This window comes from Malaclemys terrapin, chromosome 9 (assembly GCF_027887155.1).
Source record: "Malaclemys terrapin pileata isolate rMalTer1 chromosome 9, rMalTer1.hap1, whole genome shotgun sequence".
Lineage (NCBI taxonomy): Eukaryota > Metazoa > Chordata > Testudines > Emydidae > Malaclemys > Malaclemys terrapin.
In genome coordinates, this window is record NC_071513.1 from 54,345,084 (window position 1) to 54,369,111 (window position 24,028).

A 24,028-nucleotide genomic window follows, 5' to 3' on the forward strand; every position below is an offset into this window, starting at 1 on the left:
GGCCAGGGCTGAGCCATTACAAACATTGAATCTATCTCCCCTTGTAAGTATTCTCACACTTCTTATCAAACTGTCTGTACTGGGCTATCTTGATTATCACTTGAAAAGTTTTTTTTCTCTTACTTAATTGGCCTCTCAGGCCTGGTCTACACTACGACTTTAATTCGGTTTTATCAGCGTTAATTCGAATTTACCCTGCAACCGTCCACACAACGACGCCATTTATTTCAAAATAAAGGGCCCTTTAAATTGATTTCTGTACTCCACCCCGACGAGCGGAGTAGCGCCAAAATCGATTTTAACATTTCGAATTAGGGATAGTGTGGCTGCAATTCGATGGTATTGGCCTCCGGGAGCTATCCCACAGTGCATCATTGTGACCGCTCTGGACAGCAATCTAAACTCGGATGCACTGGCCAGGTAGACAGGAAAAGCCCCGCGAACATTTGAATTTCATTTCCTGTTTGCCCAGCGTGGAGAGCACAGGTGACCACAGATAGCTCATCAGCACAGGTAACCATGCAGGCCGATAATCGAAAAAGAGCACCAGCATGGACCGAGAGGGAGGTACTGGATCTGATCGCTATATGGGGAGAGGATTCAGTGCTAGCAGAACTTCGTTCTAAAAGACGAAATGCCAAAACTTTTGAAAAAATCTCCAAGGGCATGATGGAGAGAGGCCACAATAGGGACTCAGATCAGTGCCGCGTGAAAGTCAAGGAGCTCAGACAAGCCTATCAAAAAACAAAGGAGGCAAACGGTCGCTCTGGGTCAGAGCCGCGGACATGCCGTTTCTACGCCGAGCTGCATGCAATTCTAGGGGGGGCCGCCACCACTACCCCATCTGTGATCGTGGATTCCGGGTCGGGGATAGTCTCATCAGCTACACCTGAGGATTCTGCCGATGGGGGAGAGGAGGAGGAGGAGGAGGAGGAGGAGGACGAGCTTGCAGAGAGCACACAGCACTCCGTTCTCCCCAACAGCCAGGATCTTTTTCTCACCCTGACTGAAGTACCCTCCCAACCCTCCCAAGCCAGTATCCAAGACACTGACCCCATGGAAGGGACCTCAGGTGAGTTTACCTTTTAAAATATAAAACTTGTTTTAAAAGCAAACGGTTTTTAATGATTACTTTGCCCTGAGGACTTGGGATGCATTCGCGGTCAGTTCAGCTACTGGAAAAGTCTGTTAACGTGTCTGGGGATGGAGCGGAAATCCTCCAGGGACATCTCCATGAAGCTCTCCTGGAGGTACTCCAAAAGCCTTGCCACAAGGTTTCTGGGCAGTGCATCCTTATTCCCTCCTCCATGGTAGGACACTTGACCACGCCATGCTTGCAGCAAGTAATCTGGTATCATTGCCTGACAAAGCCTGGCAGCGTATGGTCCCGGTGTTTGCTGGCATTCAAGCAACATCCGTTCTTTATCTTGCTGTGTAATCCTCAGGAGAGTGATATCACTCCTGGTAACCTGGTTGAAATACGGGAACTTAATTAAGGGGACAGAAGTGGCCGTTCCTACTGGGCTGTTTGCCTGTGGCTGAAAATAAATCCTTCCCTGCAGTTAGCCAAGCGCAGATGGGAAATTGGCCCTGAGCTTTTCGCGTTTGGCTAGCAGGGATCTTCCATGTTACCAGCCACGCGGTGGGGGGAGGGGTACCGTGATCATCCCAGAGAATTCATGGCAGGAGGGGTGGGGTGGGGTGGTTAGTTTGTTTTCTGCTGCTGCTGAATGTTAACAGAAAAACTGCAGCACTCTACGGGCTTTGCTTGGTATGTGGGAAAGGAGGGCGCAGAAGCCGTAAGACAATGACTTACCATGGCCGCATGCAAGCCGAATTCTGTTGCCCGGACCTGTGATCTCGAGCAGCAAAGCCACAGGCACAGGCACTCAGTATTAAGAGGCAAAATGCGACCTTGCACAGAAATCACATGTGCTATGTAATGTGAATAGTGTTGGTCACCGTGAAAGAGTATAAGCATTGTTCTGCAAAATGTATCTTTTTAAACAATTCTCTCTTCTTTCCCCTCTCTACAGCAGCTGTAAATTCCTCAAGCCTCCCTCCTCCATCCCGAAGGCTATCACAGATAAGGCGTCGTAAGAAGAAGACGCGAGACGAGATGTTTTCAGAAATTATGGAATCCAGCCGCAGTGACAGAGCTCATCTGAATGAGTGGAAGGAAACGGTTGCAAAGTATAGGAAAGAAGCCAGTGAACGTGAGGACAGGAGGGACCAACGTGAGGACATGAGGGACCAATGTGAGGACAGGAGGGACCAACGTGAGGAGAGGAGAGATGCTCGAGATGAGAGGTGGCGGCAGGAAGATCAGAGGAGGCAGGATGCAACGCTGGGGCTGCTGCGTGAGCAAACAGACATGCTCCGGTGTCTGGTGGAGCTTCAGGAACGGCTGCAGGAAAACAGACTGCCGCTACAGCCCCTGTACCCCCCTCACCCCTCCCCATGTTTCGTATCCTCCTCACCCAGACGTGTAAGAACGCGAGGGGGGAGGCTCCGTACACCTTCCCATTCCACCCCAGTAGACAGCCCAAGCAAAAGGCTGTCATTTTTTTAACCTTTTTTTAGTGGCCTTTTCCTTCCCACCGATCCTCCTCCCAAATACCACCCGGGTTCCCTCCCTCTTTTTCTAATCTATTAATAAAGAATAAATGATTTTTAAATGATAGTGACTTTATTTGGTTTGAAAGAAAGCTGGGGGAAGGGGGAGGGTGGGTTCCTTACAGAAAATGAGTCAATAAAGCGGGCAGGTATTCATGAAGGAGAAACAAACAGATATTTCACACTGTAGCCTGGCCAGTCATGAAACTGGTTTTCAAAGCTTCTCTGATGCTCAGCGCTTCCTGGTGTGCTCTTCTAATCGCCCTGGTGTCTGGCTGCGCGTAATCAGCAGCCAGGCGATTTGCCTCAGCCTCCCACCCCGCCATAAAGGTCTCCCCCTTACTTTCACAGAGATTATGGAGCACGCAGCAAGCAGAAATAACAATGGGGAGATTTCTTTGGCTGAGGTCAGAGCGAGTCAATAATGAACGCCAGCGACCTTTTAAATGGCCAAATGCACATTCTACCACCATTCTGCACTTGCTCAGCCTGTAGTTGAACAGCTCCTGACTCCTGTCCAGGCTGCCTGTGTATGGCTTCATGAGCCATGGCATTAAGGGGTAGGCTGGGTCCCCAAGAATAACTATTGGCATCTCAACATCCCCAACGGTTATTTTCTGGTCCGGAAAGTAAGTCCCTTGCTGCAGCCCTTTAAACAGAGTAGTGTTCCTGAAGACGCGAGCGTCATGAACCCTTCCCGCCCAGCCCGCGTTGATGCTGGTGAAATGTCCCTTGTGATCCACAAGTGCTTGCAGCACCATGGAAAAGTACCCCTTGTGGTTTATGTACTCGGTGGCTTGGTGCTCCGGTGCCAAGATAGGGATATGGGTTCCATCTATCGCCCCACCACAGTTAGGGAATCCCATTGCAGCAAAGCCATCCACTATGGCCTGCACATTTCCCAGAGTCACTAACTTTCGTAGCAGCACCTGAGTGATTGCTTTGGCTACTTGCATCACAGCAGCCCCCCACAGTAGATTTGCCCACTCCAAATTGATTCCCGACTGACCGGTAGCTGTCTGGCGTTGCAAGCTTCCACAGGGCTATCGCCACGCGCTTCTCAACTGTGAGGGCTGCTCTCATCTTGGTATTCTGGCGTTTCAGGGCAGGGGACAGCAAGTCACAAAGTTCCATGAAAGTGCCCTTACGCATGCGAAAGTTCCGCAGCCACTGGGAATCATCCCACACCTGCAACACTATGCGGTCCCACCAGTCTGTGCTTGTTTCCCTTGCCCAGAATCGGCGTTCCATGGCTAGAACCTGCCCCATTAACAACATGATCTCCAAAGCACCGGGGCCCGTGGTTTCACAGAATTCTGTGTCCGTGTCCATGTCCATGTCCTCATCATGCTTGTCGCTGCGCTGCCGCCGCTGCTGCCTCCTTGCCTCGTTTTTCTGGTCCTGGCTCAGCATAAACTCCACGAGAACGCGCGAGGTGTTTACAATGTTCATGACTGCTGTCTTGAGCTCAGCGGGCTCCATGCTTGCCGTGGTATGGAGTCTGCAGTGTTCACCCAGGAAAAAAGGCGCGAAATGGTTGTCTGCCGTCTGTTGCTTTCATGCAGGGAGGGAGGGAGGGAGGGAGGAGGTGAGGCTGTACCCAGAACCACCTGCAACGATGTTTTTTGTCCCATCAGGCACTGGGATCTCAACCCAGAATTCCAATGGGCGCGGGAGACTGCGGGAACTATGGGATAGCTATGGGATAGCTACCCAGAGTGCAACGCTGCAGAAATCGACGCTATCCCCGGTACTTGGACGCACACTGCCGAATTAATGTGCTTAGTGTGGCCGCATACATTTCGACTTTATACAATCTGTTTCCCAAATTCGAATTATATAAATTCGGATTAATCCCGTAGTGTAGACATACCCTCAGAGTTGGTAAGACAACCCCCACCTGTTTATGCTCTCTGTATGTGTGTGTATATATATATCTCCTCAATATTTATTCCACTCTATATGCATCCAAAGAAGTGGGCTGTAGTCCATGAAAGCTTATGCTCTAATAAATTTGTTAGTCTCTAAGGTGCCACAAGTACTCCTGTTCTTTTTGCGGATACAGACTAACACGGCTGCTACTCTGAAACCTTTAGAATCTAAAATCTAAAGGCTTATTGATAAAAGAAAAAAGATAGAGATGAGAGTTAGAATTGGTTACATGGAATCAATTACATATAGTAATGGCAAAGTTCTTGGTTCAGGCTTGCAGCAGTGATAGAATAAACTGCAGGTTCAAATCAAGTCTCTGGAGTACATCCCCGCTGGGATGGGTCATTCAGTCCTTTGTTCAAAGCTTCGGCTTGTAGCAAAGTCCTTCCAGAGGTAAGAAGCAGGATTGAAGACAAAATGGAGATGAGGCATCAGCCTTATATAGTCTTTTCCAGGTGTAAGAACACCTCTTTGTTCTTACTGTGGAAAATTACAGCAAAATGGAGCCTGGAGTCACATGGGCCAGTCCCTGCATACTTTGCTGAGTCTGAAGGCATATTTGCCTTCTCTCAATGGGTCCATTGTATAGCTGATGGTCCTTAATGGGCCATCAAGCAGGCTAGTCAGAGCTAATCCCAGCTTGTCTGGGATGTCACCCAGAAGCATAGCATAAGTTTGCCATACAGACAGTATAGAGCCAATATTCATAACTTCAACTACAAAACTGATACACACATATAGACAGCATAATCATAACCAGTAAACCATAACCTTGTCTTAGACACCCCATTTGACCCCCTTTATACAAGATTTGGGTGCCACTACAGGACCTTGGTTGCAACAATGATCTATATGGTCCCAGTTTATGTCAATAACGTCACAGAAGGTTCTCAGGCCGCAGGTGGCCCGCGGGCCGGGACTTTGAGACCCCTGGTTTAGATATTAGCATCCAAGTATTTGGGTACATCACTCATGAAAAGTTATACAGAGAGTTGGTTGTGGAAAGAAAATATATCAGTGAGTGAAGATTGTTCCTCAGTAATTGAGAATTGAACGTAGGTTGTCCATTTTGAAAATACAATCCATGAGGAAAGTATTTCAGTTACTTTCCCGACTATGCTTCTCATTGGCTCTTCAGCTCATCCTCCTGGTATTACTGATGTCCGGTGATGTGTTCTATGTAGATGTCCCTCGACCACCTGATGGCATCCAACACCATGAATTGCCGCATCAGCCAAGCATAGTGCTGACTGATTCCACATTCTCTCAACACTCACTTGTCACTGGTGTCCCATGCACCCAGGGCTCCAATGATCAGCACGTGTGTCTGAACCTGGTAACCATTAGCTCTCAAGGTTTCGGCCAGAGGGGTGTATTTCTGCACCTTTCAAGCTCAGGCATCGTGGAAGGCCAGGGTCCTGTTCTCGAAGGGCACTGTGACATCCACCATCATAATCTTCTTCTGGTCCTCGTTGGTGATGAGGATGTCCGGCTGCAGTTGTCTGTCGGTTCCAGGGATGGCAGAGTTCATGGCCACCTTCCCTACAGGTGGCGGGATGGCTCTGACTAGGCGATCTTGGATGCATTGTGTCACAGCTGCCAGGCTCTGGAATGGGGCTTGCAGCTACATAGGACGTGGGGTAAGGTCTCATTGCCATAGCCACACTTCCTGCATCGCTTGTCCAGATTTCCATGGCAGACGGCTCCGTTCAGCGGAACGCAGTTGAGCCGAGCCCTGTGGATGAACCTCCAGTCGGCAAATCGGGTGAAGCTGCCCCCAGGGAGGAAGTGGTTGCTGGCATCCCACTTGCACGTCACCTTGAATGCCTTGCCCTGGTCTGGCTTCCGTTTCAGGTTTTTCACATATTGGCAGCAGATGCCATCCTTCAGGGTCCTCTCCAGCATGGTTCTAACTCTCAGAGTGACAACTGTGTGCTCTGCATTCTTTACCTGTGGTACCAGGACTCCCAAGTCCTGGCATTCCTCACACCACATCCAGCGGCAGCCTATACACATCTCCAGTTGTTGAGTAGCATTGCGGACATGAGTCCAGAGCAAAGCAAAGTCTCCTCCATCTCTTCCAAATTCGCCTTCCTGTGAGCCACTCAGGTAGGTGGTGACATCTTGGTTGGAGGGGTCCTTGCAATTCGCTTCTTGATGACATCCTGCATAGCACTTTCTGCAATGTTCCTCACCATGGTATCCGGGCACGTCAGAAGATGGAAGGCATGAGTGATCACCGCAATGTCGCAGAGATCACCCATACGAGGGACGATGGCACCACCCTGCCTGTGCGAGATGTACACCAGTTCATTGCTGACTCTCTGGGGAAGAAACATCCACTTCTTCACTAGCTGCCTGATGGTGTTGTCTGCTTTGTTAAGAGGTACCTTCATCACAGCAGATCCCCTCAGAATGAATGAAATACGGGGGATCAGGAAGGTGTTCAAGGCGTTGATCTTCTGCCATGGTGCCAGTAGGGAGGAGTCGATCCTGGCCACATCTCATAGGATCTCCGTGATGATATCCTCAGGTGTCTGCTGGACGAGGAAACCTGTGGGCGTGCCTAGATGTTGGTACACTTGCCCATCCTCGAGGAAGATCATGGGTTCACTCTGGATCTGAAATGGTGTCGCCTGCACCGAGTCCCTGCTAAACCCAGGGTTGGGAGTTTAGTCCTTGAGGGGGCCATTTAGGGATTTGGGGCAAAAATCTGTCTGGGGATTGGTCCTGCTTTGAGCAGGGGGTTGGACTAGATGACCTCCTGAGGTCCCTTTCAACCCTGATATTCTATGATACTGCCATTGACATAACATTTGTATGTCCCTTCATGCTTCAACCACCATTCCAGACATACTTCTATGCTGATGACGCTTATTAAAAAATAAAAGCATTAATTAAATTTATGGCTGAACTCCTTGGGGGAGAACTGTATGTCTCCTGCTCTGTTTTACCCACATTCTGCCATGTATTTCATGTTATAGCAGTCTTGGATGATGATCCAGCACATGTTGTTCATTTTAAGAACACTTTCACTGTAGATTTGACAAAACACAAAGAAGGTACCAATGTGAGATTTCTAAATATAGCTACATCACTAGACCCAAGGTTTAGGAATCTGAAGTGCCTTCCAAAACCTGAGAGGGACAAGGTATGGAGAATGCTTTCAGAAGTCTTTAAAGAACAACACTCTGATGAGGAAACTACAGAACCCAAATCACCAAAAAAGAAAATGAACCTTCTGCTGGTGACATCTGACTCAGATGATGAAAATGAACATGCGTTGATCCGCAGTGCTTTGGATCGTTATCAAGCAGAACGCGTCATTAGCATGGACGCACGTCTTCTGGAATGGTGGTTGAAGCATGAAGGGACATATGAATCTTTAGTGCATCTGTCACATAAATATCTTGCAATGCCGGCTACAACAGTGCCATGACTGTTCTCACTTTCAGGTGACATTGCAAACAAGAAGCAGGTAGCATTATCTCCTGCAAATGTAAACAAGCTTGTTTGTCTCAGAGACTCGCTGAACAAGAAGTAGGACTGAGTGAACTTATAGCCTCTAAAGTTTTACATTATTTTGTTTTTGAATGCAGTCATTTTTTGTACATAATTCTACATTTGTAAGTTCAACTTTCACGATAAAGAGATTGCACTATGGTACTTGTATGAGGTGAATTGAAAAATACTATTTCTTTTGTTTATCTTTTTTACAGTGCAAATATTTGTAATAAAAATAATATAGAGTGAGCACTGTACACTTTGTATTGTGTTGTAATTGTAAGCAGAGTCAGGATGAGCTCTACCCTGACATCTGGTGGTGAATTGTGGAGACTTGTGGAAAAGAACTTCAGGGGCTGATCTTGTTTGCATAGGCACACCCACCCTGCCTAGCATGAGCCCAAATGGTCACTTTGGCTGCTGTGGGATCCCCAGTTTCTCTGTTATTGGGGCAGGAAGAATAAAGTGTTGTTACCCTGATTATGTGACTCAAGGACAATGAAACTGTTTTATGACAGAGGGACTCGCCATCAACTAAGTAGCACTCGCTAGACAAGGGACATGGGTTCCAAAACCCAGTGAATTGAGAGGAAATGGGGATAGGCATTTGTATCTGATGGCATGGGCCCCCTCTTTGAGGGCCTGAAATACCAGTTGCTATGCTGCTGCCTCCTCCTTCTCCTCTCTAGTGTGGAATATCAGAGCTAATTTTAATTCTATTAGGAGTCTAGTTACAGGCTGCTGAGCTGAATTCACTTTGGGCTAATGGTGTACTAGCACTGAGGCTCCTCTACTATAAGCTACTATCACTAAAAAGCTAAAATTACTGAGTGCTGTTGAGTGGGCCTGAAGATATATTGCTGAGTAGCTGGTGGAGCAGAACTGTTTGTGGGACGGCTGGTGGACTGGCTCACGGTGAAGGCTGCAGCAGAACCCCATGGAGAGGTGGGGCAGTTGGCCTTGGACCATGTAAGGTGCTCCCCCCTTCCCCCCCTCCCCCAGGCTGGGAGATAAAACTCTGCAGATAAACTTTTGAAATCTGGGGCTGCACTGACCAGGGACAGAGACTTTTGGGTTGCTGGACTGTTGGGACTTTGGGTGATTTTTTTGGGTTGCTCTACTTAAGTCCCGGGGGGGGGAAGGATACTGCCAAACTTACTTGGGGGTGGGTGGGTCTTTTGCTCATGGTTTGTGTTACGAATCCTGTTTGTGGTGTTTCCCCATATAATGCCTCATTGTTTCCCTCCTTTATTAAAAGGATTTTGCTACACTCAGACTCCGTGCTTGCGAGAGGGGAAGTATTGCCTCTTAGAGGCACCCGGGGGGTGATAAGTAATTGTCCGAGGTCACTGGGTGGGCGCTCGAGCCAGTTTTGCATTGTGTTATTGAAACGTAACCCCTAGCTACTGAACCCGGCCCTTGTTGCTGCCAGCTCAGATGGGCAGAAGAGTTACATAATTGAAATCAATATATTTGAAAATGTAGAAAACATCCAAAATATTTAAATAAATGGTATTCTATTATTGTTTAACAGTGTGATTAATTATGATTATTTTTTTTAATTGCTTGACAGCCCTACTTGTTTTATTATAAGTATTCACAAGTGCTGTGTGAGGAATGGTGATTTAAGATAACACTGGTAAACTGGGGTTCACTGCACCTCTGGGGCAGAGGATGTGCTATTTCTGTGAGTAGCCAGCGTCAAGGGCTGGATATCCCAGGGGAATGATTCAATCGGACATGGATTCACCTATTGTTAATCTGCAAGGAATAGTCCAGAGGAGAGTGCTTGTGTGGCGGAAAGGCTAGTGGTCTTTGGGTGCTAACACCCAGCTCCAACGGGCCAGTCTACCTCTTGCTAGAGGGACAGGGTAACAATGTGACATAGTCCAGGGTACCTCAAGAACTATCAAAAGCTCCTCTGGGTAAGGCTATTGGGGAATGAAGGGTGTGATCAGGATGAAGATCGTGGATGGAGTGGAAGAGGCCTTGAGACCTGGCTGGGAGAGGGTGACTGTTGCCCTTGGTGGGGGCTGCTTCAGGGGAGCTGGACTGCAGGGGCCCTGGAGAGGAGCAGAGCAGACAGCATGTATGGTGAGGAGGAGGAGGCAGGTGGGACAGTAGTAGTAGTCAGGGGAATAGACAGGAGGGATTGAGGAAGCCAATGGCATGGGCAAATGCCAAGGGGGAAGATGCTCATGGGGAGAGACTGGCCAAGGCCAGCAGGGTGTAGTGCAGTTTCAGAGCAGGCTGCGGGCTGGCTCCTCTTGTGAAGGTGTTGGGGGTTTCTTTGAGGCTGAAGACTGAGGGGTCAAACATAGTGATTGCTTTGTTCAATTGCTCGCCCACAGGTGATATGGTGGCAGTGTTGGGGGTGGTACTGAATGGGGCCAGGTCTGTAAGGGGGACAGTGTCTGGGACTGGATGTCACTGCTAGGCAGGGGTTGCTGGGGTTGAGGTGTCTCTGCAAAGGGGCTGGGTGTAACTGGCAGGGAAAAGCAGCGGGTTGGGGCATCTCTGGACAAGGGGTTGGGGGTTGCTGGGGCCAGGGTGTCTCTGCAGGGGGACTGGGTGTCAGTGGCAGACAGAAGGTTGGTGGGGTCAGGGTGTCTCTGGACAGGGTAGGGGCTGGGTGTTACTGGCAGGTGGGGATTGCTGGGGCCATAGTGTCTCTGCAGGGGAGTGTCAGTGGGGGGCAGGAGGTTGCTGGGTATATCTGCAGGGGGACTGGGTATCATTGGAAAGCAGAGGTTTGCCAGGGCTGGGGTGTCACTGCAGGGAGGTGGCAGGGGGTTCGGGACTGCCTCTATATGGAGGCGGGGTATCATTAGCAGGAGGTGTTTGCTGGGGCGGGGGTATAAGCAGGGCCGGCTTTAGGAAGTGCGGGGCCCAATTCGAACATTTTCGGTGGGGCCCCAGCAGGGATGACTAACAAAAAAAAAAAAAAAAACATAAAAAAAAAGCCTTTCATTTCTTCCATGTATTATTTACTTTCCATAACTATATAAATAATAATTTTATATATTTTGCACATTGCGTCATATATGCTGTTGATCGGTTAATAATGAGCTCCGTTTCACATGTGTGGGTCCCCGCCACTCCCTGGGGGTGTGTGTGCACATGTGTGGGTCCCAGGGCCCCTCATTGAAGCAGGTGTGCAGGGTTACTGCCCTGGGAACTGCAGGGCAGGGGCTGACTGGAGGTAGGGTCTGGCTGCAGGCAGGGCAAGGGGTGCGGGGCTGGCTGGAGACAGGGGTGTGTGGGGCGGGCTGGCTGGCTTCAGGCAGGGTCACAGGGGTGTGTGGCAGGGGTTGGCAGGGCTGGAGACAGAGGAGTGTGGGACTGGCTGGCTTCAGGCAGGGGTGTGTGGCAGGGGTTGGCTGGAGATTGGGCAGGGGGTGCGGGGCTGGCTGGCTTCGGGGAGGGCCGCAGGGGGCGCGGCAGGGGTTGGCTGGAGACAGGGCAGAGGGTGCGGCAAGGGTTGGCTGTAGGCAGGGCAGGGCAGGGCGGGCGGGGCTTGTGCAGGCAGGACAGGGCAGGGGGTGCAGGGCTGGTGCAGGCAGGGGGTGCGGGGCTGGAGGCAGAGCAGAGGGTGCAGCAGGGGCTGGCTGGAGACAGGGCCTGGCTGCAGGCAGGGCAGAGGGTGTAGCAGAGGCAGCTAGAGCCCCCGCTATCCCAGGGCTCTGGGGGCTATTTAAAGGGCCCGGGGCTCCCCTGCTTCTACTGCCCCAGCCCTTTAAATAGTCGAGGGAGCCCTGGAGAAGTGGCGGGGCTCCGGCGGCTATTTAAAGGACCGGGGCAGCAGAGGCAGCTGGAGCCCCCGCTACCCCAGGGCTCTGGGGGCTATTTAAAGGGCCCGGGGCTCCCCTGCTTCTACCACCCCAGCCCTTTAAATAGTCGAGGGAGCCCTGGGGAAGTGGTGGGGCTCCAGCGGCTATTTAAAGGGCCGGGGCGGTAGAGGCAGCAGGAGCCCCGGACTTTTTAAATGGCCCCCAGAGCCTCGCAGCCCTACCCCAGGGCTCCAGCAGTGGGGCTCTGGTGGCAATTTAAAGGGCCCCCTGGGGAAGCCGAGCCATGCCGGTTCGCCGTACCGGGGCTTAGGCGCGGGGCCCAATTCAGGGGAATTGGTTGAATTGGCCTAAAGCCGGCCCTGGGTGTAAGTGGGAGGCAGGGGGTCGGGGCTGTCTCTATATGCGTGTCAGTGGCAGGTGGGGGTTGCTGGGGAGGGGGTGTCACTGCAGGGGGTGTCAGTGCCCGGAGGAGGGGGGGGGTCGGGGCTATCTCTGTATGGGTGTCAGTGGCAGGTGGGGGTTGCTGGGGAGGGGGTGTCACTGCAGGGGGTGTCAGTGGCCGGAGCGGGGGGTCGGGGCTGTCTCTATATGGGGGCGGGAGCTGGGGTGTCTCCACACGCGGGGCTGGCAGTCTAGGGCGCAGCAGCAGCGGGGCGGGGGCCCGGGCAGGGCGGAGCGAAGCTGAAGGTCGCGGGGAGGCGGCGCTCGGCTGGCTACTGCCCGTACTGTGCTGGCGGCGGGGAGGCGCTGAGTTGGCGGGATGGCGGCGGCGCTAGACCTGGAGAAGCTGCGGATGTCGGGGGCCGGTATGGCCCTGGCGGTGCTCACCAGCGGGGGGGACGCACAAGGTGAGCCCCCCGCCCCCTCCGGTCCCCGGGGGGCTGCGTCCCGCCCCCCCCGATTCCTCCGCTCCCCGGGGGCTGCCCCCAATCCGCCCCCCCGACCCTGGGGAGGGGGCTACACGGGCTCTTCTCGGGCTCGCTCCTCGCGCGCGCTCCCCCCGCCCCCGAGGGGGCCCGAGGTTCTCGGTTCGCACGTGCCCAAACCCGAGTCACGTGTGCTGTTGGTGAACGTGCCTCTAGTCATGGCGACCGGCCTGAGCAATAGATCCCAGAGGCGAGGTTCCGCCCTCTGAACAACCTCGCGGAGGAGGGGGCGCCTTTGCTAATCGCCCCCAGAGCGCTCGATGGTCGGGTGGGCAGCTCTGAGAGGTCCATTGCAGAGCCTGTGTGGGGTTGCCAGACATCACCAGTCGATCCCTGAGCCCTTCCCGGCCCAGGTGGCATGGTAGTGCCTGGGTCCTGGAGGGCAGAGGGGGACATGCTGGGGGCCCTGCTTGGGCAGAGGGCCTGGCCAGTGACATAGAGGTCAGGGTAATGCAGGGGAGCCAGGTGGGGATCCCCTCTCACCCTGACACCCATAGGTGCAGCACCCAGGCCTCTCGCATGCCAGGCCTTGCCTGTCGCCATGGTGCCCTGCACTTGGTCACACGGACTGTGCACCTGGAGCTGCGGGCACTCAGCACCTCTGAGAGCCAGGCCCCAACGACCCTCAGCTCTGCCATAGGGCTGTATTAGCCCCACAGCTGCCGTGAGGGGCACAGACCCAGCAGGGTGAAACGTATGAGGCACGTTGCCCTGCTGCCCCCAGCAGCTGTGCCTACTGCCTGGCTATGGCCTGCCTGTTTGTCTAGTGGCCGCTGTGGGGTTACGCTGCCCTACTGGCTTCTCTTATATAGTTGCCAAGTGTGTGAGCCAGACCAGATGGTGGCCCCAGGAGTGACCTGCAGTGAAACTGACTAGGGATTGGAAATAAAGGGAACAGTCTACAGCTGTCCCTACCAGGAGATCAGTGCATTACCACTTTATGGCATAGCTATTAAATCTGTGATTAGGGTGATGGTAATACTGGGTGTTTACACTGATAGCAGAGATTTCAGAATAATGAAAGATCTGCTCAGTTACAGTCAGGATGTAAAGAAACGGAGTTCCTATATTGTATCTTTTTTGTTTTAAAATGTAATCTTCAGGAGCATTTGGCATCTTAAATGTTTTTTTGTTTTGTTTTTGTTTTTTTTATAATCAGTTTACCTTTAATATGGGTAAAAAAAAATCAGGCCACTAACATGCCGTTTGCTGCCATCACATTGTCCACTCTGCTTGTGTGAGCTACACCTTCCCTGTGTCTGTCTGGTGTATTTCAATTGTCAGTTCTTTGGGACAGGGACTATCTGGTATTCTGTTTGTACAGTGCCTAGCACAATGGGGCCCTGGTCTTGGTTAGTCCTTAGGCACTACTGTAATAACCGTGATTAATAATAATAAGCACTGAAACATCAAGAAATAGCAAGAGTGCATCTAAACTCTACCCCTCATAAGAGTCTATAATGATATGAGCACAGAGTGCTGTTCTTATTAAGGCATAGATTCCTTTGATTTAAAGAAACATTGCTTAACACAGCAGCAAGGGCATGGTGGAATCTGCAGCCTGCCACTGTCTGCTCTGACCTCTGCAGTCCAATGCCCACCTTCCAAAATGAAGAATGAGCTTTAGTGTCTGTATCTGCCCCCTGATGTAATAACAACAACTGCTCCACACATGCTATTTCTAATATAAGGGAAATATTAGGGTGCCAATTCCATCTTCACAATCACAGCCCTGTGAGCACTAAAGTGGTTTAAAATAAAGATCAAGAACAGATTTTATAATGGCGACAGTGTCATTTATATTTTCATTCTCACACTCCAAAGGGGCGGAACCAGCTGTGCCCAGGCATTCCAGAAATTTCACCTTGAGACAGAGAGCAGTTCTGGAAAACTTGAGCCTGAAAGGTGAAAGTTTTGGAAAACGATCAGCAACTGAAAACACAGGGTTACTATGCAAATTTTTATATTTTTTCCCCTTGTTTTCAGTTGACTCCTCCCTCCATAATCTGTTTTCATTTCTTATTGAGTAATCTGTCTAAGTTAGATTGTAAAACTTTATGGCAGAGACTTTGTCTTTTCACTTTCTAAAACGGCCATCCACACCAGCAGTGCTATATAGATCATCCTAATACTCATAGTTATGTCCTTTGGGGTGAAAAAACCCAAACAATTCCTCTTTCCTTATTGTTTACATCTTTCAAATACTTGTAGTTATCATGTTCCCCCATTAGCAGTCATTTGGCAAAGTTCTGTACACTTTAGATATCCTAATCTGGCCTTAATACCTAATTTCTTGGCTTCTTTGTGCCTCAATTTCTGAATCCTACTGTTGCAGTAAAATTTATTTGACTGCAATATGAACATGTTGAGCTCTATGGGCCAGATCTTCAACCTGTGTAAATCAGAACAGATCCCTTGATTTCAGTGAAGTTACGCTGATTTACACGAGCTGAGGATCTGACTCAGCATGTTTATTGTAAAAATAATGCACCCCAAATATCACAACCCCTTTTTACATTCCTCTTCTTCCCTAATGGCAATGGTAGCGATAGGTTGGAAAACAGAGATCTGGTGGTGCCTAAACTAACCTTGCTAAGCTTTGTTTTAGGGTGTTGGACTAATGAAACCAGAGAAGGAGGAGCCTGCCTGCCTGATAGAAAATACCCCATTTCTCCAAATATCGATTCAGGGAAGCACTTAAGCACATATTTAAAGTTAGGTCTATAAGCATGTGCTAAAATGCTTTCCTGAATCGGGGCCCTAGCGATCAGCCCAGCACTTACTGATATTCTGCCAATGCATTTTCTCTTGCAGATCCACAAGGCTGGGATTACTGTATTTTTCCTCTGTGCAGTTTCATTCTCAGCCATAGGATAAACTTGTAGACAGCTTGTTTAAGTCTCATGTGGATTAGTTTGTTTTACGTGCTGCAGTCCAAGGATTAGCTAAAAAGTCAACATTAGATTCTGCTAAGTGCTGGAATTCTGGGACAAGTTTCAGAGGAGTAGCCGTGTTAGTCTGTTTCAGCACAAACAACGAGTAGTCTTGTGGCGCCTTAAAGACTAACAAATTTATTAGAGCATAATCTTTCGTGGGCTATGACCCACTTCTTCAGATGTAGAAGAGGGTCATAGCCCACGAAAGATTATGCTCTAATAAATTTGTTAGTCTTTATGGTGCCAGAAGACTCCTCGTTGGAATTCTGGGAGTGGCTCTGCCCTGAAGGAGATCTTTCTAAGACTCCTCTGGCCTGTAGACGAGTGCTTGCACAATCTGTTCTAGCAACTTCACTCCTACTTCACTGATGTTTGTCTGGCAGGGCAAAGAGCATGTTAATGATTAAAGTACAGTACATAGCTGTAGTTACTGCAAACACTAGCAGGTGAGTAACTGTATAGCCCCGGGGAAGTTAATAGATGCAGTAAAGCTACTCACGTGTGTAAGTGTTTGCGAGATCTGGCCCAGTGTAACTAAACCGGTGGTTTTCAACCTGTGGTCCATGGACCTCTGGGGATCTGCAGACCATGTCTAAGATTTCCAAAGGGGTCTGCACCTCCATTTGAAAATTTGTAGGGGTCTGCAAATGAATAAAAGGTTGAAAACCACTGCTCTAGACCTGATAACAGCTAGGCACTGGCAGGTGACAAGTTGTTATTGTTGCTCCTGATTGGTTGAGAACTGCACTTATGCTGTTTACCTTCTTTCCCCCACCCTAATCCATTAGTCTGGCTGTCTCATTCACCTAGATTGTAAACTCTTGGGGGGATGGGCTGTCACGTTTGTGTTTATGCCTAGAATGATGAGGCTCCAATCTGGTTGGCCTCAGGTACTACTGTAATATTCATGTTCATGTGACACCACGGTATTCTCCGATAGTCTGAGCTGCTTATGTCCTAGTTTTGCTGCCAGAGTCAGTAACAACACAAAGAACAGCTAACTGAGGGTATGTCTACACTACGGGATTAATCCGAATTTATATAATTCGGATTTGAAAAACAGGTTGTATAAAGTCGAAATGTATGCGGCCACACTAAGCACATTAATTCGGTGGTGTGCGTCCAAGTACCGGGGCTAGCGTCGATTTCTGCACCGTTGCACTGTGGGTAGCTATCCCATAGCTATCCCATAGTTCCCGCAGTCTCCCGCGCCCATTGGGACTGTGGGTTAAGATCCCAGTGCCTGATGGGACAAAAAACATCGTCGCAGGTGGTTCTGGGTACAGCCTCACCTCCTCCCTCCCTCCTCCCTGCATGAAAGCAACGGACGGCAGACAACCATTTTCGCGCCTTTTTTCCTGGGTGGGTGAACACTGCAGACTCCATACCACGGCAAGCATGGAGCCCGCTGAGCTCAAGACAGCAGTCATGAACATTGTAAACACCTCGCGCGTTCTCGTGGAGTTTATGCTCAGCCAGGACCAGAAAAACGAGGCGAGGAGGCAGCGGCAGCGGCAGCGCAGCGACAAGCATGATGAGGACATTGACATGGACATGGACACGGACACGGATACAGAATTCTGTGAAACCACGGGCCCCGGTGCTTTTGAGATCATGTTGTTAATGGGGCAGATTCTATCCATGGAACGCCGATTCTGGGCAAGGGAAACAAGCACAGACTGGTGGGACCGCATAGTCTTGCAGGTATGGGATGATTCCCAGTGGCTGCGGAACTTTCGCATGCGTAAGGGCACTTTCATGGAACTTTGTGACTTGCTGTCCCCTGCCCTGAAACGCCAGAATACCAAGATGAGAGCAGCCCTCACAGTTGAGAAGCGCGTGGCGATAGCCCTGTGGAAGCTTGCAACGCCAGACAGCTACTGGTCAGTCGGGAATCAATTTGGAGTGGGCAAATCTACTGTGGGGGCTGCTGTGATGCAAGTAGCCAAAGCAATCACTCAGGTGCTGCTACGAAAGTTAGTGACTCTGGGAAATGTGCAGGCTATAGTGGATGGTTTTGCTGCAATGGGATTCCCTAACTGTGGTGGGGCGATAGACGGAACCCATATCCCTATCTTGGCACCGGAGCACCAAGCCACCGAGTACATAAACCGCAAGGGGTACTTTTCAATGGTGCTGCAAGCACTTGTGGATCACAAGGGACGTTTCACCAACATCAATGCGGTCTGGGCGGGAAGGGTTCATGACGCTCGCGTCTTCAGGAACACTACTCTGTTTAAAGGGCTGCAGCAAGGGACTTACTTTCCGGACCAGAAAATAACCGTTGGGGATGTTGAGATGCCAATAGTTATTCTTGGGGACCCAGCCTACCCCTTAATGCCATGGCTCATGAAGCCGTACACAGGCAGCCTGGACAGGAGTCAGGAGCTGTTTAACTACAGGCTAAGCAAGTGCAGAATGGTGGTAGAATGTGCATTTGGCCGTTTAAAAGGTCGCTGGCGATCATTATTGACTCGCTCTGACCTCAGCCAAAGAAATCTCCCCATTGTTATTTCTGCTTGCTGTGTGCTCCACAATCTCTGTGAAAGTAAGGGGGAGACCTTTATGGCGGGGTGGGAGGCTGAGGCAAATCGCCTGGCTGCTGATTACGCGCAGCCAGACACCAGGGCGATTAGAAGAGCACACCAGGAAGCGCTGTGCATCAGAGAAGCTTTAAAAACCAGTTTCATGACTGGCCAGGCTACAGTGTGAAATATCTGTTTGTTTCTCCTTCATGAAAACCCGCCCCCTTTATTGACTGATTTTCTGTAAGGAACCCACCCTCCCCCTTCCCCCAGCTTTCTTTCAAACCAAATAAAGTCACTATCATTTAAAAATCATTTATTCTTTATTAATAGATTAGAAAAAGAGGGAGGGAACCCAGGTGGTATTTGGGAGGAGGATTGCTGGGAAGGAAAAAGCCACAAAGAAAAGGTTAAAAAAATGACAGCCTTTTGCTTGGGCTGTCTACTGGGGTGGAATGGGAAGGTGTACGGAGCCTCCCCCCCCGCGTTCTTACACGTCTGGGTGAGGAGGATACGGAACATGGGGAGGGGGGAGGGTGGAACAGGGGCTGAAGCGGCAGTCTGTTTTCCAGCAGCCGTTCCTGAAGCTCCACCAGACGCCGGAGCATGTCTGTTTGCTCACGCAACAGCCCCAGCGTTGCATCCTGCTTCCTCTGGTCTTCCTGCCGCCACCTCTCATCTCGAGCGTCTCTCCTGTCCTCACGTTGGTCCCTCCTGTCCTCACGTTCACTGGCTTCTTTCCTATACTTTGAAACTGTTTCCTTCCACTCATTCAGATGAGCTCTGTCACTGCGGCTGGATTCCATAATTTCAGAAAACATCTCGTCTCGCGTTCTCTTCTTACGACGCCTTATCTGTGATAACCTTCGGGATGGAGGAGGGAGGCTTGAGGAATTTGCAGCTGCTGTAGGGAGGGGAAAAAAGAGAGACTTGTTTAAAAAGCTACATTTTGCAGAACAATGCTTATACTCTTTCACGGTGACCAACACTATTCACATTACATAGCACATGTGATTTCTGTGCAAGGTCGCATTTTGCCTGTTAATGCTGAGTGCCTGTGGCTTTGCTGCTAGAGATCACAGGTCTGGGCAACAGAATTCGGCTTGCATGCGGCCATGGTAAGCCATTGTTTTACAGCTTCTGCGCCCTCCTTTCCCACATACCAAGCATAGCCTGTAGAGTGCTGCGGTTTTTCTGTTAACATTCAGCAGCAGCAGAAAACAAACTAACCACCCCCCCCTCTCGCCATGAATTCTCTGGGATGATCGCTGTACCCCTCCCCCCCACCGCGTGGCTGGTATCAGGGAAGATCCCTGCAGGCACCAAACTAACCACCACCCCCCCCGCCGCCGCCACCCTCCCGCCATGAATTCTCTGGGATGATCGCTGTACCCCTCCCCCCCACCGCGTGGCTGGTAACAGGGAAGATCCCTGCTAGCCAAACGCGAAAAACTCAGGGCCAATTTCCCATCTGCGCTTGGCTAACTGCAGGGAAGGATTTATTTTCCGCCACAGGCAAACAGCCCAGTAGGAACGGCCACCTCTGTCCCCTTAATTAAGTTCCCGTATTTCAACCAGGTTACCAGGAGTGATATCACTCTCCTGAGGATTACACAGCAAGATAAAGAACGGATGTTGCTTGAATGCCAGCAAACACCGGGACCATACGCTGCCAGGCTTTGTCAGGCAATGATACCAGATTACTTGCTGCAAGCATGGCGTGGTCAAGTGTCCTACCATGGAGGAGGGAATAAGGATGCACTGCCCAGAAACCTTGTGGCAAGGCTTTTGGAGTACCTCCAGGAGAGCTTCATGGAGATGTCCCTGGAGGATTTCCGCTCCATCCCCAGACACGTTAACAGACTTTTCCAGTAGCTGAACTGACCGCGAATGCATCCCAAGTCCTCAGGGCAAAGTAATCATTAAAAATCGTTTGCTTTTAAAACAAGTTTTATATTTTAAAAGGTAAACTCACCTGAGGTCCCTTCCATGGGGTCAGAGTCTTGGGTACTGGCTTGGGAGGCTTGGGAGGGTACTTCAGTCAGGGTGAGAAAAAGATCCTGGCTGTTGGGGAGAACGGAGTGCTGTGTGCTCTCTGCAAGCTCATCCTCATCCTCCTCCTCCTCCTCTCCCCCATCGGCAGAATCCTCAGGCGTCGCTGATGAGACTATCCCCGACCCAGAATCCACGATCACAGGTGGGGTAGTGGTGGCAGCCCCCCCTAGAATTGCATGCAGCTCGGCGTAGAAGCGGCATGTCCGCGGCTCTGACCCGGAGCGACCGTTTGCCTCCTTTGTTTTTTGATAGGCTTGTCTGAGCTCCTTGACTTTCACGCGGCACTGCTCAGAGTCCCTATTGTGGCCTCTCTCCATCATGCCCTTGGAAATTTTTTCAAACGTTTTGGCATTTCGTCTTTTAGAACGAAGTTCTGCAAGCACTGAATCCTCTCCCCATACAGTGATCAGATCCAGTACCTCCCTCACGGTCCATGCTGGTGCTCTTTTTCGATTATCAGCCTGCATGGTTACCTGTGCTGATGAGCTATCTGTGGTTACCTGTGCTCTCCACGCTGGGCAAACAGGAAATGAAATTCAAATGTTCGCGGGGCTTTTCCTGTCTACCTGGCCAGTGCATCCGAGTTTAGATTGCTGTCCAGAGCGGTCACAATGATGCACTGTGGGATAGCTCCCGGAGGCCAATACCATCGAATTGCGGCCACACTATCCCTAATTCAAAATGTTAAAATCGATTTTGGCGCTACTCCGCTCGTCGGGTTGGAGTACAGAAATCGATTTAGAGGGCCCTTTACATCGAAATAAATAGCGTCGTTGTGTGGACGGTTACAGGGTAAATTCGAATTAAAGCTGATAAATCCGAATTAAAGTCGTAGTGTAGACCAGGCCTGAGGCATGAACAAACTGTTCCATTTCTAACCCTTTTTTCCATCTGCCTTTGCTCAGGGTAGCTGGCATGGCACTCTGCGTGTTGAGGAGCCCCAGGAGGGCTGCAGCTCACATTTCTCTGGATTGCAGGACAGTGATAAATCTCTGGGGTTGTTTGACCATACAGCACTGCTTCTCTTCATAAACCCCCATCTCCATTTTTCTTTCTTGTGGCATCTTTGTGGGCAAGCTTGTAGCTTTGAGCAGTGCTTTTGCATGTCACCTCTAAACAAAGGTTAGAAGGATCCCCTTTGGCACATATTTGAGAAATCCTCTTGTTCAATTTCCTGCAGCATTGGGGTTCTGCAGAATCCGAGCTGTTACTTTAAAAAAAACAATGTTTCTAGCACCAGTGTATTTTGCCATAGCTGGTAGCCTAAGCCCTCTGGCTGGTATATGCCAGGTACATTTTCAAGGCCTGCCCCTTGATAAAAGGTGATTGTATGTCTGGGCAGGGATTCACCTGGCCAGCTATGTTTTTGCTTTAAGTGACTGGCTTAATTTTTTTAACAAAGAAAAGTGATTTTTAATGCATTTTAACACACACAAATATATTGGGTCAGATTACTCTCTGGCAATGTCACTGGAGTCAGCCCATTATGAATACAAATGAAAGGCTGGCTTGTTTGGCAGTGTGGTCTCCTGAGCCAAAGTTAATACAGCCTGAATCTTCATAGGAAGCATCAGGACATGGAGGTACGTTCAAAGAACTGCTAGCCATCCTGTTCCCTATTGGCACAACTCTAACCCCAAGGGACAGACACTGAAGTTTGCTCTGTATGAAATGGCAGTGCCAAACACAGGACTGCCTGATGTGAGCAGTTGCTGTGGGATCTGAAACTGAAATTACCCAATCAGGTGGGGAAACAGCTGAGACTTGCTACATTATCTTCCAAGGGCCTAAAATAGACTTTGGTTGAAAGGAGCAGCATAGAGAAAGGGAGGAACCAAACAGTTCTAGCGCTGTGATAAGTAACAGGAAAAGGGGATAGATGTGAAGGAAAAGCGTTAAGGGGAACCTGCTCTATGCTACTTAACGTTAATCAGCACTCGTGGTCAGATGTGGTAACTAAGGGTATGTCTACAACAGGGGTTGGCAACCTTTCAGAAGCGGTGTGCCGAGTCTTCATTTAGTCACTCTAATTTAAGGTTTCGTGTGCCAGTAATACATTTTAACGTTTTTAGAAGGTCTCTTTCTATAAATCTATAATATATAACTAAACGATTGTTGTATGTAAAGTAAATAAGGTTTAAAAAATGTTTAAGAAGCTTCATTTAAAATTAAATTAAAATGCAGAGCCCCCCGGACCGGTGGCCAGGACCCGGGAAGTGTGAGTGCCACTGAAAATCAGCTCGCATGCCGACTTCGGCACGCATGCCATAGGTTGCCTACCCCAGTCTACAATATGACATTAGGTCGATTTTATAGAAGTCGATTTTTAGAAATCGATTTTTATACAGTCAATTGTGTATGTCCCCACTAAGCGCATTAAGTCGGCGGAGTGCTCCTCACTACCGTGGCTAGCATCGACTCACGGAGCAGTGCACTGTGGGAAGCTATCCCACAGTTCCCACAGTCTCCGCTGCCCATTGCAATTCTGGGTTAAGCTCCCAATGCCTGATGGTGCAAAAACATTGTTGCAGGTGGTTTTGGGTACATGTCGTCAGTCTCCCCTCCCTCCCTCCCTCCGTGAAAGCAACTGCAGACAATCATTTTGCACCTTTTTTCCTGGGTTACCTGTGCAGACGCCATAGCACGGCAAGCATGGAGCCCACTTAGCTCACTGCTGCTGTTGCGAGCATTGTAAACACCTCGCACATTATACTGCAGTATGTGCAGAACCTGGCTAAGAAACGGCAGCACGAGGACGATTGTGAGGAGGACATGGACACAGACGTTCCTGAAAGCACAGGATGTGGCAATTGGGACATCATGGTGGCAGTGGGGCTGGTTGATACAGTGGAATGCCGATTCTGGGCCCAGCAAACAAGCACAGACTGGTGGGACCACATAGTGTTGCAGGTATGGGATGATTCCCAGTGGCTGCGAAACTTTCGCATGCGTAAGGCCACTTTCCTGGAACTCTGGTAGTTGCTTTCCCCCACCCTGTAGCGCAGGAATACCAAGATGAGAGCTGCCCTGACAGTTGAGACGCGAGTGGTGATAGCCCTGTGGAAGCTTGCATCGTCTGACTGCTACTGATCAGTCGGGAATCAATTTGGAATGGGCAAATCTACTCTGGGGACTGCTGTGATTCAAGTAGCCAGTGGAATCACTGACGTTCTGTTATCAAGGGTAGTGACTCTGGGAAATGTGCAGGTCATAGTGGATGGCTTTGCTGCAATGGGTTTCCCTAACTGTGGTGGGGTGATAGATGGAACCCATACCCTTATCTTGGCACCGGGCCACCTTGCCAACCAGTATATAAACTGCAAGGGGTACTTCTCAATGGTGCTACAAGCACTGGTGGATCACAAGGGATGTTTCACTGACATCAGTGTGGGATGGCTGGGAAAGGTGTATGACGCTTGCATCTTTAGGAACTGTTTGAGCAGCTGCAAGAAGGGACTTACTTCCCAGACCAGAAAATTACTGTTGGGGATGTTGAAATGCCAATAGTTATCCTTGGAGACCCAGCCTACCCCTTGCTCCCATGGCTCACGAAGCCATACACAGGCAGCCTGGACAGTAGTAAGGAGCAGTTCAACTATAGGCTGAGCAAGTGCAGAATGGTGGTAGAATGTGCCTTTGGACGTTTAAAAGCTCGCTGGCGCTGTTTGCTGATTAGGTTAGACCTCAGCGCAACCAATATTCCCATTGTTATTACTGCTTGCTGTGTGCTCCATAATATCTGT

General features: G+C 50.0%; 2 protein-coding genes across 3 annotated transcripts in view; one reads left to right on the forward strand and one right to left on the reverse strand.

The window, feature by feature from the left end:
* The first annotated feature begins 12,524 nt into the window (after positions 1-12,524).
* The window catches only part of PFKL (phosphofructokinase, liver type), a 45,898-nt gene continuing 34,394 nt past the window's right edge, over positions 12,525-24,028 (forward strand). The window contains exon 1 of one of the 2 annotated variants that reach the window (XM_054038991.1): positions 12,525-12,691. In XM_054038991.1, coding sequence (XP_053894966.1) covers positions 12,604-12,691 — 88 coding nt within the window. In that variant the 5' untranslated portion in view covers positions 12,525-12,603. The remainder of the gene's footprint in view (positions 12,692-24,028) is intronic. The other variant, XM_054038990.1, reaches the window with a different exon arrangement.
* LOC128842802 (uncharacterized) lies at positions 18,560-20,647 on the reverse strand. The gene is made up of 2 exons (XM_054038992.1): positions 20,206-20,647; positions 18,560-19,134 (listed from the first exon to the last, which is right to left on the reverse strand). Exons 1-2 carry the CDS (start codon positions 20,603-20,605, stop codon positions 18,641-18,643), a joined length of 894 nt encoding a protein of 297 aa, XP_053894967.1. The 5' UTR covers positions 20,606-20,647; the 3' UTR covers positions 18,560-18,640.

What these genes read in the sequence shown, in the direction of transcription:
- LOC128842802 (XM_054038992.1), bottom strand. Translation starts at nt 20,605, where the DNA reads ATGATGGAGAGAGGCCACAATAGGGACTCTGAGCAGTGCCGCGTGAAA. An exon ending in CCCCATGGAAGGGACCTCAG is followed by an intron (nt 19,135 to 20,205) that starts GTGAGTTTACCT and finishes CCCTCCCTACAG; the next exon opens with CAGCTGCAAATTCCTCAAGC.